Source organism: Sturnira hondurensis, unplaced genomic scaffold, assembly GCF_014824575.4.
Source record: "Sturnira hondurensis isolate 20B ecotype Veracruz unplaced genomic scaffold, ASM1482457v3 Scaffold0020787, whole genome shotgun sequence".
Lineage (NCBI taxonomy): Eukaryota > Metazoa > Chordata > Mammalia > Chiroptera > Phyllostomidae > Sturnira > Sturnira hondurensis.
In genome coordinates this window covers 413,101-428,255 of record NW_028093418.1, presented here as the reverse complement: position 1 = coordinate 428,255, position 15,155 = coordinate 413,101, and the positions used below count along the sequence as shown (strand labels likewise).

General features: G+C 46.8%; 1 protein-coding gene across 3 annotated transcripts in view; it reads left to right on the top strand.

Annotated features, from left to right (window-relative positions):
• Window positions 1-15,155, top strand: part of SCN10A (sodium voltage-gated channel alpha subunit 10) — a 79,698-nt gene that overhangs the window by 27,879 nt on the left and 36,664 nt on the right. For 2 of the 3 annotated variants that reach the window (XM_037030453.1, XM_037030452.1), the window contains exons 11-14: window positions 2,605-2,898; window positions 5,524-5,635; window positions 10,974-11,212; window positions 13,409-13,582. In XM_037030453.1, the coding sequence (XP_036886348.1) occupies window positions 2,605-2,898; window positions 5,524-5,635; window positions 10,974-11,212; window positions 13,409-13,582 (819 nt within the window). The remainder of the gene's footprint in view (window positions 1-2,604; window positions 2,899-5,523; window positions 5,636-10,973; window positions 11,213-13,408; window positions 13,583-15,155) is intronic. The other variant, XM_037030454.1, reaches the window with a different exon arrangement.

The window sequence follows — 15,155 nt, the reverse complement described above, 5'->3', positions numbered from 1 at the left end:
ATAGAAGAGAAAACATGAGTCTTAGGGGTATAGGGGGTGTATCAAGAAAAGCTCCACTGGAGGAGGGAATAATGGAGGTGAATAGTACATAGTGAGTAGGGGGTTCTCCAGTTATTGAGGGCTGGAAGGGCTTGGGAGGCATATTTTCCAGGCACAAAGAAGACCATGTATGAGCAAAGACAGAAAGGTGCCACTTGGGTAGTTTTTATTTTTTTATTTTATTTTTTATTTTCTAAAGATTTTATTTATTTTATCTTCAGAGGGGAAGGGAAGGAGAGAGGGAGAGAAATATCAATGTATGGTTGCCTCTCGTGTGTCCCCTGCTGGGAACTGGCCTGCAACCCAGGCATGTGCCCTGACTACTTGGGTAGTTTTTAAATGCTAATTGATTAATTGCAGTCCATTCAAGAAGGCATCCCCTTCCTCTTTTACCAGGTTTATTCTTATGGTAAATAGACCACAGGCAGTTTTTATATAAAGCCATTTTCTTATCATCAGAAATTAGAGAATGCTTGGGAGTCATTAGGAGAGACACAGCCAGGGTTTTGGGCAACCCACAGGACATGAGTTAGCTGTCTTGAATGATGCATTTTAAGGCAAGTCTAATACTTATGTTCAGAAACCATTGCCTACAATAGTTTAATTATAAAACATTTAATTGGTGGCTAAGGGGGCACTGCCTGTCTCATATGGGACCAAAACTTTTCTCCTAATTTCCTCCCTGATTTGCCTACTGCTCAGTACAAATAATTCACGTGTCCAATCTTTAATAAAGATTTACTGACTCTGCACCTTTACTTCAAAAGTAGGAAGGATTTGTGGGATTTTATGAGTTCCATAGTCCTTGGACATCTATACTAGGCAAAAGAGTACTCTGTTTATAATTTCAGGGTGGCAATGATGGTTGTGGAACAGCATTGGGCTCAAAATATCCAAAAAAGGAAAGTTCAGTTTGATTGGATAAGGAAAGTAAGGGAAACTCCAACGGACAACAAGGTGTCCCAACTTCAGTAGCTCAGTGAATAAAAGGAATCATCAGTGTAAAAATAATCCAAACCTATACAGATTTTTTTCTAAGTTTATTTGAGCCAAATTGATGACAATCCCTGGAAATTAAAATCTCAATGGATTGAGAAAATGCTCCTGAAAAATGGCAGTTTTGCCACTTATTTTATATATCAGAATCAAAGTGGGAGATGTAAGGGGGTTACCTGGGTGAGAGATTAGAGAGGCAGAAGAAAGCAAAGCAGGGAAATCACTGAGATTGCATAAAAAGTAAAATTTATATTGGTGGATATAGGATAGTTAACAATTAACATTTACGGCACATAGAGATAGTAAGTGGAAGAACAAGATACCAATGAGGGGTTCTATGGTCTTGTGTTCTGGTGGGAGATTGTGCTCTGAGTGGTTTGGGCAAAGGGGATTACTGGAACATGAACATTCCTAGATACAAGAAGACAATGGACAAGCTCCATTAAAGTACAGATTGACTTTTGTTGAGGAAAATACCAGCCTAGGACATGACTACCTGCCATCACTCACCTTTAGTTGGGAAGTTTGAACTTCAGACCATTTTACGTGTTTGTAAAGCCCACCATGCAGGCCTCCCGTGAGCTTGTCAGGTTTAGTATGTGGCCCCTTTTCTGTCCACAGAATTAACAAAAGGGGAAATTTTCAGCAGCATGACCAGAGTTTGGTAGGCAGTCAATGTTTAGGTTTTAGAAATACTTTATATGATCTGCTCCTGGGTAGGACTGCCAGCCACAAGCGATAACTCGTTGGGGTCAGGCTCCCACAGTGGTCATTGGCACTGGCTGACCCAGCCAACTGACTCCAGGGCCTCTGGGCCTATGAATTCTCTCCTTTTCTCTGGCAACAGTAAGCCACACAGTTGTCTCAGAGGAGGATTTTGATGGGAAATGTTTATTGATTTGGAAGAATGTCATTATTCTTCCAGGAAATTAGACTGTAACTCTCCCTTCAATCTCCCCATTGTTGATGGTTCAAAGTTTGCCTCAAGGGATCCTGGAAGCTCATTACATTACAAAACCCTTGTCTCCTCCTTTGCAGCACAAACTCTCACACCCTTGCAGGCTGAATCTAATGAATTGTAGAACCTAATTTTCAGGCAATAAAGTGCACTCAGTCATTCAACAACCATTTACCAAGCATGTTCCAGAACTGATGTGCATAATAGAGTCCCTTAGGTCACAACTTTTCTGGGTGGAGCAGCCCAGTGGCCAAAGGATGACAAATAGCTGACACATCCCATTGAACCACAAGGTTGTCCTTTAACATGTCCTTGGCCATGAGGACTATTTGCTGATCTTAACCACCCTGTAATCTCTCATCCCTCTTGGCTTTTCCCCAGGTTGTGTCAAGAATATTTCCCTATTCTCTTCCCCATTTTCTCTATTCTCCCCCTATTCTCTCAGTTTACTGAGAATACCCCTTAGATTTGTATCGTCCATTTGCTGATAGAAGGTCATGAGAATAAGAGCAGGGAAATGGGAGTGAGTGGAGGGCACTGCTGAGCTCCAGATTTCCCCACAGGATGAGCTTCCAGCCTCCCTCTTTCCTGTCTTCTGGGGCAAGGCCCAGTCTTTCCTAGGTCTCACCTCCGGGCGACGCCGGGCCAGCCATGGCAGTGTATTTCATTTCCGGGCCCCTGCCCAAGAAGGTTCATTCCCTGATGGGGTCACCGATGATGCAGTCTTTCTTGGAGACCATGATAGCCGTCGAGACTCCCTGCTGCTAGGTGGGAGTACCCGCCAGCCAGGCCCTCCTTCTAGGAACCCACTGCCTCAACCTGCCCACCCTGGACCAGGGCATGGAGAAGATGGACACCTCATACCGCCCACGGGTGACCATGGGCCTGGAGTCACAGAAGTCTTGGTGAGTTTGTGAATGTTCTAGACTCTTTAGTGATGTCCTCCAGCTAGAGGCTTTGGGCCATGAAGTCCAGAGTGTCACATGTGGGTGGATCCTTTGGCTATCATTCTGCCCAGCACCTCCATCTACCCCCATTTTATCAACAGGGCAAGTGAGACCCAGAGAAAGACCGGGTTTACCTGGGTCCAACACGTTTTCTGGTTTACTCTGTGCACTGATAACAGATTCTTTTCTACTTGATCCCATAGTTTCTTCAGTGTTTCTCTGTCCCCACTCACTACCACTGCTTTAGGGATAGATCTGCTTGCTCTCTGCATGAGTATGAGAAAAATGGAAGGTTCTCTTCCTACCTGTGTCTCTATGCAAGCTACCCTGGGTTAGGCAAACAGGAGCCAGAGAAATCCTGGGAGTTGCCATGGACCAAACTCAGCAGAAGCAACACATTCCTTGCTTTCTTCAGAGAAGCAATAACTTGCCAAAATGCACAATGTAAGCAACAATGACTTACTGGCCAGCACTCTTAATAGAATAATCACAGAGTGTAATGCCAAACCAGGACTCCTCATTGAATTGGGAGCCATAAGCAACTGGCAACTACATGAGACTGGCCAATGAGAGGCTGAATTGAATTGAATCCAGTTGCAGTAATGATGCTGTGAGTGTATTTCAGTTGCCCTCTCTGGCTAGCCACAGACACAGAGCAATTCGCAAACAGACCATTCATTATAGGGCTCCCCTAACTAAGGTGAGTCTTGTAGAGTTAGCTCAGCTCCATCTCTGTTGGGATGCCAGCAAGAGACAGATGAACCACCCTGGAGAGAGTTCATTGTCCTACTCTGGGCAACTGGAGAGAGCTGAGTGGAGTACTTACAGAGGGTGGGTGGGGTTCTGGGGGCTAAGAAAGGACAGTGAAGCCCCTAGAGACCAGTATGGTGGGAAGCTGTGTTTGCCTAGGCAGGAGGGCCGAGGGAAAGGACCAGAACCAGGACCTGGCAAGAGCAGCCACTGTGTGTTTGAAGTGGCCTGACAGAACTTGTCATCTCAGGTGTAGAACTGCAGCCATAACCCAGCCACAGACCAGCAGAGAGAAGCATGGGCTCCTCTCTCTTCCCAGCCTCTGATCTCCTATCTGCACTTCCCATTGACCAAATCCAACCAGCGCAGAGAGTGAGAGTGATACAGTTTGTACAAGTCACTCTCCCTGGGTACAGAGCTGGGCAAAGAAGGGAGAGTAGGTCTCCAAGGACCAACAGAGTCCTGAAGTCAAAGTTGGTCTCCAGGACCCCCTCGAAGGTGATTTAACATTCTAGAAAATGCCTCATTCAAGAAACCTTAGTATTGATCCCTGCATTACCACTTCCTTAGATATTGCAACATCAATGCACTTTCATTAAATTATTTGGCCTGTGCAAGATTAAGTCTTTAAGCCCTTCTGTGTCACACATACCTGGGTTTCAATTCCTTAACCTCTTCAAGCCTCTGTCTCTCCCCTTATAAAAAGGCTACTAAATAGAGAAAGGGTTATATGGAAGAATAAAGTGCCTACATTTTTAAAAGATTTTATTTATTTTTAGACAGGGGAGTGGGGGAAAAAGAGAGGAAGAGAAATGTCACTGTGTGGTTGTCTCTCACACAGCCCCCACTGGGGACCTGGCCCGCAACCCAGGCTTGTGCCCTGACTGGGATTTGAATCAGCGACCCTTTGGTTTACAAGCCGGTGCTCAGTCCACTGAGCCACACCAGCAGGGGCTAAAGTGCCTACATTTGTATGTATGTGTCTGACAAATAACAACTAGTATCTTTGGTTAAGTCTTCTTGGTTAGAAACTTTCTAAACATGCTTCATATTTATTAAGCACCTGCTGCATACCTGTGAGCTTCACCTATGGTAGAGGCTCAATGAATCCTTGTTGAATTTGGATTCTGAATGTTTTTTTGTGGTGCTGAACCAGCTTCCATGGACCTCAGACTCCCCATGTTGAGGGGGTGTGTGTGGCTTGAGTTAGGGGCCTGGTCCAAAACCCAGACAGAACTTCTGACTAAAGGCCCAAAGAGGAAAGCATGGAGAGGACTGTGTCAGTCAGTCAAGACATACAAATGCTCCCTGAGAAAGAAAGAGATGATGTGGAATTAGAATCCAGGTTGTATGTTGGAGAGGGAAGTGGACCAATTAGAAAGGAGGTCCAGAAAGTCTAATGAGGAGCAGGAAGTGTGCATAAATGTCCTATGTGCAGGCCAGAGGATGTCTCATAATAACTGCCTGGCCCGCTGCTTCTTCTCCCTTTGGCAGAAACCTCAGAGTCGCGAGAGGTAGCCTGCCCCCACCCTGGTGCCCAGGTCCCTGTTAGGGAAGGAGTTTTCAGAGCCTTAGGGAAGCCCCTGTTACCCTATTAGCTGCAGACCTGGGCTCTGATTGTACGCCAGCTCTGTGTCCTGGTCTTCATGCTTGAGCTCTAACCCCAAGTTCAACAGCAGCCCGCATTCCACCAAGCATGGCTAATGAGGATCACAGCTTTACTGAGCAACTGGCAACTACATGAGACTGGCCAATGAGAGGCTGAGCAACCACTCTTTGCCGCTGAAAACTTCAGGTTGGGGGAGTGTCCTGACTCAGTTTATGTCCCTGCAGGCATTGGAAGCAGGACACAAGAAGGCTTTCTTATCAGCAGAATACTTGAACGAACCTTTCCGTGCCCAAAGGGCAATGAGTGTGGTCAGTATCATGACCTCCGTCCTCGAGGGTAAGTGCTACTCAGTGGAAGGTCGCTGTCCTGAGTCCCTGTGTGAGCAGCAGAGGGGTGCCCCAAATCCACGTCAAAAGGCACCCGCCTCTGTGTGCTGGGATCCTGTCCTTATTTTATGCCTTTGGCCACAACACCCTTAATTGATGTGGGTTTTTTTTTTAATGTGGATAATCTTTCAAAAACAATAGACTCCAATGGCTGAAACGCCCAAATCCCTCTCTTGTTCGCATGTACCCACAAAACTACGTTTTTAAAAAGGGATCTGGCAGGCACCAGAGAACATCAAGCTAGCACTCAGGTATGCAAGAAATTTAAGTCCTTATTTTTCACACATGGCAAAGTTATTCTAATGTTTTCCTGGCTGGAATTTTTATGGTTCTAACTTAATTTCTGTCTCAAGCCAAGTTATCCTGATCTTTGGAAAACCATTTAAATAAATTAGTCATTTTAACCAAATTCTTGTCAATTCAGGGCTTCTTCATTTGAGTGGGAGTCCACTCTGTTTCTACAGGGATGCGTCTAAGTTCCAGTTACTTACACCAAGCCAAGGGACTGGCTCTGGATTAGGCCACCTGACACTCAAGTTCCCAAACAGCAGGGCTGCATCCTCCTTCCTCTGAGGACAAGGCCCGTCTTTTAATCCAGCCTTTGTTTTGCCTCAGGCTATGGAAAGTATGGCCTTCATCATATCCAGTTATCTATCTCCCCTGGACTCTTTAAAATGTCCTGCGCTGGAGAAGGGAGCTTGTATGTAGGTGTGCTCCCAAGAAGATGTCTGGTGTGCTTTCCTCCCAGCCCTGGGCTTTATCCCTACTCCAGGGGAGTGCACAGTAGGCAATATGAACCCAAAAAATGTGTGAGGGATTTGCAAACAGAACCAACATGTGCCTCACCTTTTACATGAAGCCAGAGGTGGCAGGCTTTAAGAGAGGGACCCCCATGCCCAGCGTGGGAGAGAAATTGTCGAGTAGAATGAACTGATAAAGTACCTGAGTGGAGAAGGCCTAGGGCAGCCTTGGAAAATGCCCTGTGGCCCCAGGAAGACAGTGTCTGGATGATGACCTCACCCCCACTGGAAGCAATGCAAGGGAGCAAATGAGAGCTACATAAGGAACCTGGAGATGCAAAGAAGGAGCAGCCATCTTCATGGCCCTCCCATCAGAAACCAGGTTGGGAGCCATAGCAACCTGAGTAAAATGCACTTGGCAATGACTGAGGACCAGCTCAGCCCTCCACCTGGAGCACCCCCAGGACTCATACACAACCTCAGACAATGAAGTAGTAGCAGACATTGAACTGACTGAAACAAACTCCCCAGGATGGCTCATTGGAGTGCATACTGAATGCAATTATGTGTGGGGAGGGAGAAAACCCTCAGTTACATTTCCTGCACACCTGAGCTTGTCTTTGGAGAACTATGTACACATCCCAGTAGTAACAATGTGTACAGACTCCTATGTTATTTTTCCTCTTTGGTAATTACTTAATAATTACTTCTCATTGTAATAGTGCCTGCACACCATTTTTTGTGGCTTCAAAGAATTTCACCCTGTTGTTATGCCCATGATTTTTTTGTTAGCCAGGTGGGTTCCTGGGAATTTTTTTTTTTAGCTATTAGTCATCAAACAGCAAACATTAAATATAAACAGCTTGCTTTTTCATTTATTCCCCAGAAATATCAAGCTTCCTCCTTTCCTCTTTTTTAATGTATTCACTCATCAACAAAAGTTTGTTGAGCACCTGCTATGTGGCTGGCATTGTTCCAGCTGCTGAGAATTTAGTGAACAAGAAAGAAGCCTGCCCTGGAGAATCTATATCTTAGGGGCCGGGGATACAGATAATAAGCACAAATAGATATTCAGAGAGTGATAAGAAGTCAAAGAAAAAATTAAGTAAGGAGGGAGATGGAGAGTGAGGGCTAACAGAAGGGGCTGTTTTAGGTGGGGGGGGAGGGGTTGGAGAAGGATCTTTTCCTGAAGGAGACCAGAAATCTAAACAGAATAAGGGAATCAGCCTTGTGAGGACCTGGGGAGGGGTAGAGTTCCAGACAGATGAACAGCAAATGCAATGTATTTTGCAGCAATGAGCCAAGAATGAGCAAAATATGTGTCCCAGACACATCCCAGTTTAGGTGAGAACGAGGGCAGTTTCAGTTGGATGAGGGCAGTAAGATCACAGGCCCTAGAGGCCGGCTGTCTGGGTTTGCACCCTGGCTCTGCTACTGATAGTGAGCTGTGCCATCTCAGGGCTCTGGGAATCGCTCTGTGCCTCAGTCTTCTCCTCCGGAAAGCATGAAAATATACAGTAGGTTGTAAATTCCACAGGGGCAGAGATGTATGTGTTTGACTCACAGCTGGAACACCAGTACCTAGAAGAGAAGTGCATGGCACATAGTAGGTACTCAACAAACAGTTGGTAAATGGATGGTAAATGAATGTAATGTACAAATGTGATGAGAAGGTGGGGGGTGATGCTAACTTATAATGACCGGAACCAATGAACAGGCATTGTCAGATATCCTGAGACAGGACTGATTTCCCCTCAAGGAAGGTGCTGTAAGAGTACATGGGGAAAGGCAGGAGAAACAATGACATTTTTATGAGAATTATGGGTAAAGGTGACCTTAGATTAGGTCAAAGAGGTCAAAGGCTTTTGGGCATAGAGCACATGAGCTGTGATCCGCTCTGGTTGAACACTATATCCTCTATACCCATGGCATCCACGGAGGATGCTTGACGCTATCAGAACTGTAATAGGATTTACAAAGGCCACCACATTTGGGGGTGATTGTGCTTGAGAAAGTTTGGCCCAAGCCAATAAGCACTTGGCATTTCCCTGCAGTCGGGGCATATGGACCATCTATGCTGGGCGTGCAAACTAAGACTTGACAGTTGTCCGAGCCAGAGACCAGAAGCAGAAGCACAGCCCAATCTCTGACCTCATGCTGAGTGGGAGAGAGGGCATGGAACAAGGTACCACTGGGGTGCTGAGTGTCTTGAAGGAAAAGCACAGGGTGCTAAGTGAGATATGGTGAGTTTAGCCAGGGGTTAGGGATGTATTCCAGACACAAATAAGAGCAAAATCCCTGAAGCAGAAGAGAGCCTGATGCTTAAAGAAATGAAAAAGCCTGCTGGAGCCAGAGCATAGAGAGCCAGGAGGGGAGGGGGTTGAAATAAGGCTAGAAAGATGGACTGGGGCCAGACCCACGGAACTTCCTAGACCGTATTAACGATTTTGGACTTTGTCCTAAGAGCAGCGAGGTGCCACCGAAAGATTGGAGGCAGAGGAGCTCCATCTGCATTTTATAAAGGTTACTCTGGATACACATAGAGAATGGAATTAAGAGGGGAAAGGTGTTGGCAGGGGAACCAGTTAGGAGGAAACCAGCAGAAAGGTGGCAGCACCTGGACTCCAGCGTGGACGCCGTGGGGAAGACGGGAAATGCAAGGATCTGAGTGCTCTCTTGGGGCAGAAGATTCGAGACTTGGTGGTTCACATGTGTCTGGCATAAGCGACTGAAAGGATGCTGGTGCAGTGACATACAGGGAACACTGTGGGGGAGCAGGAGGTTCACTGAGGAAAGATGAGTGAGGAAGATCCTGAGCTGAGTCTGGGACATATTAGGCTTCAGGAGCCCCTGAGACATCTAGGTAGGGGTGCCCAGGAGGAAGTTGGTTTTATGATAAATGGGTTTGGGCTCAGAAGTTACGAGTGACCTAGAGCTAGATCATTGAAAGCAGTTTGAATATAGATGGTGACTTTGAAATGGTGCAAGTGCATAGAGGACATTGAGGGAATCTAGTAAGATGAGAAGAAGTCCTGGGACAGAGTTCTCAGAAACAACAATATTTAATGATTGAACAGAAGAAATGGAGTGAACAGAGGAGGGTAAGAAGGGATGCCCAGAAATAGAAGACCAAGAAGAATAGTCCACAGAGCCAAGGGTCTAAATTCCTTTAAGAAGTACAGAAAGCCCAAAAGAGGCAACGCTATAGAAACATCAAGTAAGATCGAGTCTGAAAAAAGTCCAGGGCTCTAGTCGGGTGGATGTGTTTGGTGATTGAGCAAGAGAGGGTTGGTGGAGTAGGGGATTATTGTGCACAATAATCCCCTACTCCAATGGGTAATCCTCACCCATTGGAGAGGACTGAAGAATAAACGAGAGGTAAGGAAGTGGAGATATTATACACAACTTTTCCAGGATGTTTTTCTGTGAAGAGGAGAAGACAGTAAAATGATATTATGGTGTAAGTAAAGTTAAAGGGAGATTTTTTTTTTGTTTTTTATATGTGACTTTTTTAAAAGGACATTTCCATGCTAATGGGGAGGGTCTGTGAGAATAGGAGAGATGGAACATAAGGAAAAGAGGGAATGTTCTGTAGATTCTTCATGTGGCCAGAGGGAGAGAATGCACAAATGGAGACACTGGCTGTTAAGAGAGGTGGGGACACCTCTTTAATTGTAACCTAAGGAAAGGAGAAAAGTTCTTGCTGGAATAGTAGAAGACTCTTTGGGAGAGGAACCGTGATTGTGTTGCAAGCTAGCAAGTGCCCGATTCTGTTAGCCTCCATATCAGGCCAGACAATCAACATCAGCAAAGTAAAAGCCGTTTACAAGGCTGAGTCTCTGCCTGTCCTGCCTCACAGATAGGTTGCTTCCTGCCACAATGGAGTCTCTGCAAGATGGCTCGCTCTGCACTATTTCCTGTGCTGCTTCTTAGCGCCAGGGAGAGGCATCGATAGGGGGCAATGGCGGTGGGAGGGGAGAGGAGGAAGTCAGAATAGCAATCTGGAATGCTGAAAGAGTGGACTGAAATAGAGAAGCATGGCAGGATTTCTGGGCAGCAACCAGCTGGGGCTCATGAATCCCTCGTGCGACCAGTCAGCATAGTTGTGTACTTTTTCTAACCAAGTTCAGCTGGTTGGGTGCAGGTGCAGAGAAGTCTACACATTGGGCTTATTCCAGGCTGGGGTTCTGCCAGGCAAGTACAATGGAGGGGGAGACGGGCAAGGGAACTGAGGGTGTCCGCAAAGGGACAAATGGAGAGATGGACATGAGCTCTAAGTTGAGAAGTAAAGATATGCCATGGGTGACGAGCAGTTAAAAAGTGTCGGATCTGTGGCTTGGACCACTGAATGCGGACAGAGACCAGATTGGAGTTGCTGGACGGAAGGAAATTCACGAAGCAGGAAATAATCACCAGGGAAAGGGAGGGCTGATGTAGAGAGCGGAGATGGTGGTTACCAGTAATGACAAGACCTAGGGGGTGGCCACAGGGCAGGGCTCTGAGGTGACACATGGCTGACAGCTGTCATTGAACTCCCCTGTGATGCAGAGCTCGAGGAATCTGAACAGAGGTGCCCACCCTGCTTGATCAGCTTGGCTCAGAAGTATCTGATCTGGGAGTGCTGCCCCAAGTGGGTGAAGCTCAAGACGCTTCTGTTTAAGATTGTGACGGACCCCTTTGCGGAGCTCACCATCACCTTGTGCATCGTGGTGAACACAGTCTTCATGGCCATGGAGCACCACGGCATGAGCCCCACCTTCGAAACCATGTTCCAGATAGGCAACATTGTGAGTGCCTAGTAGCCACTGCCCATGCCACCGTGGCTGAGAGCTCTGGGTGGGGTAGCAGCATGCCCTCACTTGTCGGAGTGTTGGTCTAGCTAGCGGAGAGCCGTGTGGGGGATATGTGGATGTTGAGTTCAGAAAGTCAAGTCCAGAGGACCGGGCCGAGTGGGTAGAAATTGCTTTGGGATGAATGAGCACAGGGAAGTGGAATGAGAAGGTCCTGACCCAGGGACAGCGAGGTCCCCCTTTACAGACTCAGGACAGCCCCTTGAACCCACCTGATTTCAGAAGTGTCTACCTTGAAGTAAGCATAAATATCACTTTCCTACATAAAGACCGTTATGGACATGTGGCGAACCCTGAGTCCGCCTGTCCAGCAGAGTCTGCCTGTTGTGGCTGACAGTGGGAATGAATGCACAGGCAACAACAATCCTGCGGGGAAAAGGGAACAGGCACGATTACTCTCTCAAGGGGAGAGGGCCTCTGGATGCCTCGGCCACTCCCTCGAGAGGGGAGCACCTTGACCCTTGCCTAGATAGGCTTTTATTGTTTTCCTGGGGTCTTACATCAGAGAAAGATTTATTATCTATTATATAGAATATTATTGTCTACATTTTAGGTACAATCAAGGAAATGAAAATAACATGCAGAGGGAAATGGCGATGAGCTGATTAGCTCTGTCCTTGGGAGAACTCACACAGGCTTTGGAAATTACCTTGAAGATAAACAATACACATTTGTTGTTTTAGACCAGGGTGATAGAGTTTTAGCAAGAGCAAGCCATAACAATCGGTATGCATTTTCTAGGCCTGATTCCCATGGGAAAACTCTGTTTGAAAGTCTAGCTCCTGCCCACCATTTTGCTTCTGTAGGTTTTCCATACAGAGCTGAGTCACATTGGCCAGGCCAGAACAAACCGGTCCCCTACATGGACATGCCTGTGTCCTTCCAAAAAAAGAAGTGGGAAGAGAAGGGAGAGCTTAGTTCCAAGAAGTCAGCATAGACCACAGAGGGCTTTGTGGAAGAGACCTTCAGATCCATACCCCCATTTTACAGTTGAAGAAGTTGAGGCACACAAGAGAAATGCCTTTACCCTGGCGACGGGGCACCCTTTTTAAAAAGAAAGGAAAGGCAGGAATTTTTTTGGTGCCTACTGTAAGTCAGGTACTTTACAAGGGTCATCTCAGAGTCACTATGCTATGAGGTTGTCATCACTCTTACAGCCCAAAAGTGAGAACTGAGACTCAGAGAGGTTAAATGTCCTGCCCAAGATGGCAAAGCCGGGGAAGGTGGAGCAAGAGCAGACCCAGGTTCCTCTAGTGCACAGGAACTTAACCCCATCCCCCACTGCAACACACAAATTTGCCTACAGAGGGCGCTCCACAGATGCTCTTTGAATAACGCAGTTGCAGTCTGGCAGCCACGACCCTTGAACTCTCAATCGCGTCCTTTCCCGGGCTTGCAACAGGCTTTGATGAGAACAAATGAGAAAAACCCCTGACCCTGGTCTCTGCTTTCTTCTTACCTGTCTCCCTTCCCAGCTGGTTGTTGTGAGACCTGAGTCTGGCCCTGACCTCTTTTAATGTCAGAATTCTGCCTGGGGACCATTAGACTCTCAGAGACAATGCATCATCTTTGTGTTTGCTGATAGCTATTATTTATTAATGAATTACTCTCTGCCAGCACCTTTGCTGAGGCCTGCAGGTGCGTTATTGAATTTTTATGTCCATTATACAGATGAGGAAATTGGGCTCTAGAGAGGGTGCAGTGCTTGCCCAGGTATACACAAGCTAGGAAATGACTGAGGTGGGACTTTTTTCTGGGTCCGTGTGGCCCTATAATCCATGCTTTTAAACTACCGAACCAGATTGACTTCTCATTTACATAATTATGTAGCAATTATTGTCCTCATGATTATCCACTTACTCCCCTTCCGTCACCATTCTTATGGAAACACCGAAGCATGGGTTCTGGTGCACACGCCCTCAGCACTGGTCCAGAGATAGTCTATGCTGCCACATCGAGTGTTCCCATCCCCAATCCTTCAGGAGCCCCCAGGGAGTATAGCAACTGACTAAGAACAATGTAAAAGGATTTGCTAATCTGTAGAAAAGAGAATTCTCTGCTGTCCTATTTGTCATTGTGCCCCCCTTCATCCCATGAACCGTTGCTGAAATGAATCCTTGTTTCCATCTGCAGGTCTTTACCATGTTTTTTACTGCTGAAATGGTCTTCAAAATCATTGCCTTTGACCCCTACAATTACTTCCAGAAGAGGTGGAACATTTTTGACTGCCTCATCGTCACTGTGAGCCTGATGGAGCTGGGCACGGCCAAGAAGGGCAGCATGGCGGTGCTGCGGTCCTTCCGCCTGGTAATGTTGTCTCTTGGTGGCTTGGGAAAACTACCTCCACATCCAGGAGGCTCACCCCTGAGAACAGACACTGTCCTTTGGGGACCCCACCAGTCAGCTCCCTCTTCCTTTCCTGTCTCTGTGGGAGGCAGGCGGGGCATGGCTCCTGGAAGCTAGAGACGTGGTACTTTTCACTTACTCCAAGTGGGGGTGTTCCTTCTTCTCTCTGGGCCTTGGTCCCCTCATCTGCACTAAGAGACTTCCCAGCACCCTTCTGTTCTCTTAGAAAATAATGGTAACAATGGTCATTATAGCAGCTTCTGTTTCTTGAACACTGACAATGTGTTAGGCACAGTGCTAATCATTTGATATAACATACCTCGTTTTATACTCATGATAACCCTCAGAGAGAGAGTTGCTTTGCTCATGGACAGATGAGGATAACTGAGATGCAAAATAGTTAAACAATGACCCAAAGGCTCCCAGCTGCGGAGCAAGCAGCAGACCTGTTTTTCAAAGCCAGGATTCTTGACTCCCAGGTCCCAGTTCCTGCCACCTCACAGCTCATCCTCTGATCCCCAAGTGCCCCAATACATAGCCCCCATGTCTCACACACCTCAAAACTGCCACCTACTAGCCTCATGGCCCGGCTCTTTTCCAAACCTCTACAGGAGTTCTCCTGTTCAAGTCGCTGGTGTCCCATTGTCCACAGGCCACCCATTCTTATAAGAGTCACATCTGTCAGACTTGTCAGAGTACCAGGAGAGTCTGGGGTCACTGGTGGTCTCCCAAGTTCCCAGGCCATCCGGTGGAAGCCACGTTTTCTGGGAATCTTTTAGGTCTCCTCTCGCACCATCTTCACTTCCCTCATTATCCGGCTTAGATGTCATGGTCCATTAATATTATCATGTCCCTGAAAATAAACTCAACCCCCTTTTCCTCTGCTACTTCACATTTTGTGTTTGGCAGAAGCCTATCGTGGAGTTAAAGCCAAGTGTTTGATTCTGCCATGCCCACACTCAAGCCGTGGGCATCACTGCAGAAAATTCCCATAGTCCAGATCACCAGTTTCATATTTTTTGTTAGTGGGCTTTACTTTTTACAGCAGTTTTAGATTCTGGGAACAAAAACAGGTTGTGTAGAGTTTCCATAGCCACAACACACACACATACATGCAGTTTCCTCTATTATCATCATCTTACATTAATAGGGTACATTTCTTACAAGTAACGCTCCATGGTTCCCCAAGGCTCTGAGAGTAAAATCCACAGTTCTTGTCATGGCCTACACCATCAGTCCCCAACCTTACTAGCACCAGGGACCAATTTCATGGAAGACAATTTTTCCATGGATGGGGGATAGGAGGGCAGGGGAGGAATGGTGTGGGGATGATTCAAGTGCATTACATTCAAGCTCACCTCCTACTGTGCGGCCACCCATGGTCCAGGCGTTGGGACCCCTGGTCTACAGAGTTGAGCATCACCAGGGCTTGCCTACCTATCCAGTCCCCTGTTGCTCATTTCACTCCAGCCAGAGAGGCCTCCTCTCTCACGTGTAACAGAACTGTTCTTGCTGCTGTGCCTTTGCACATATA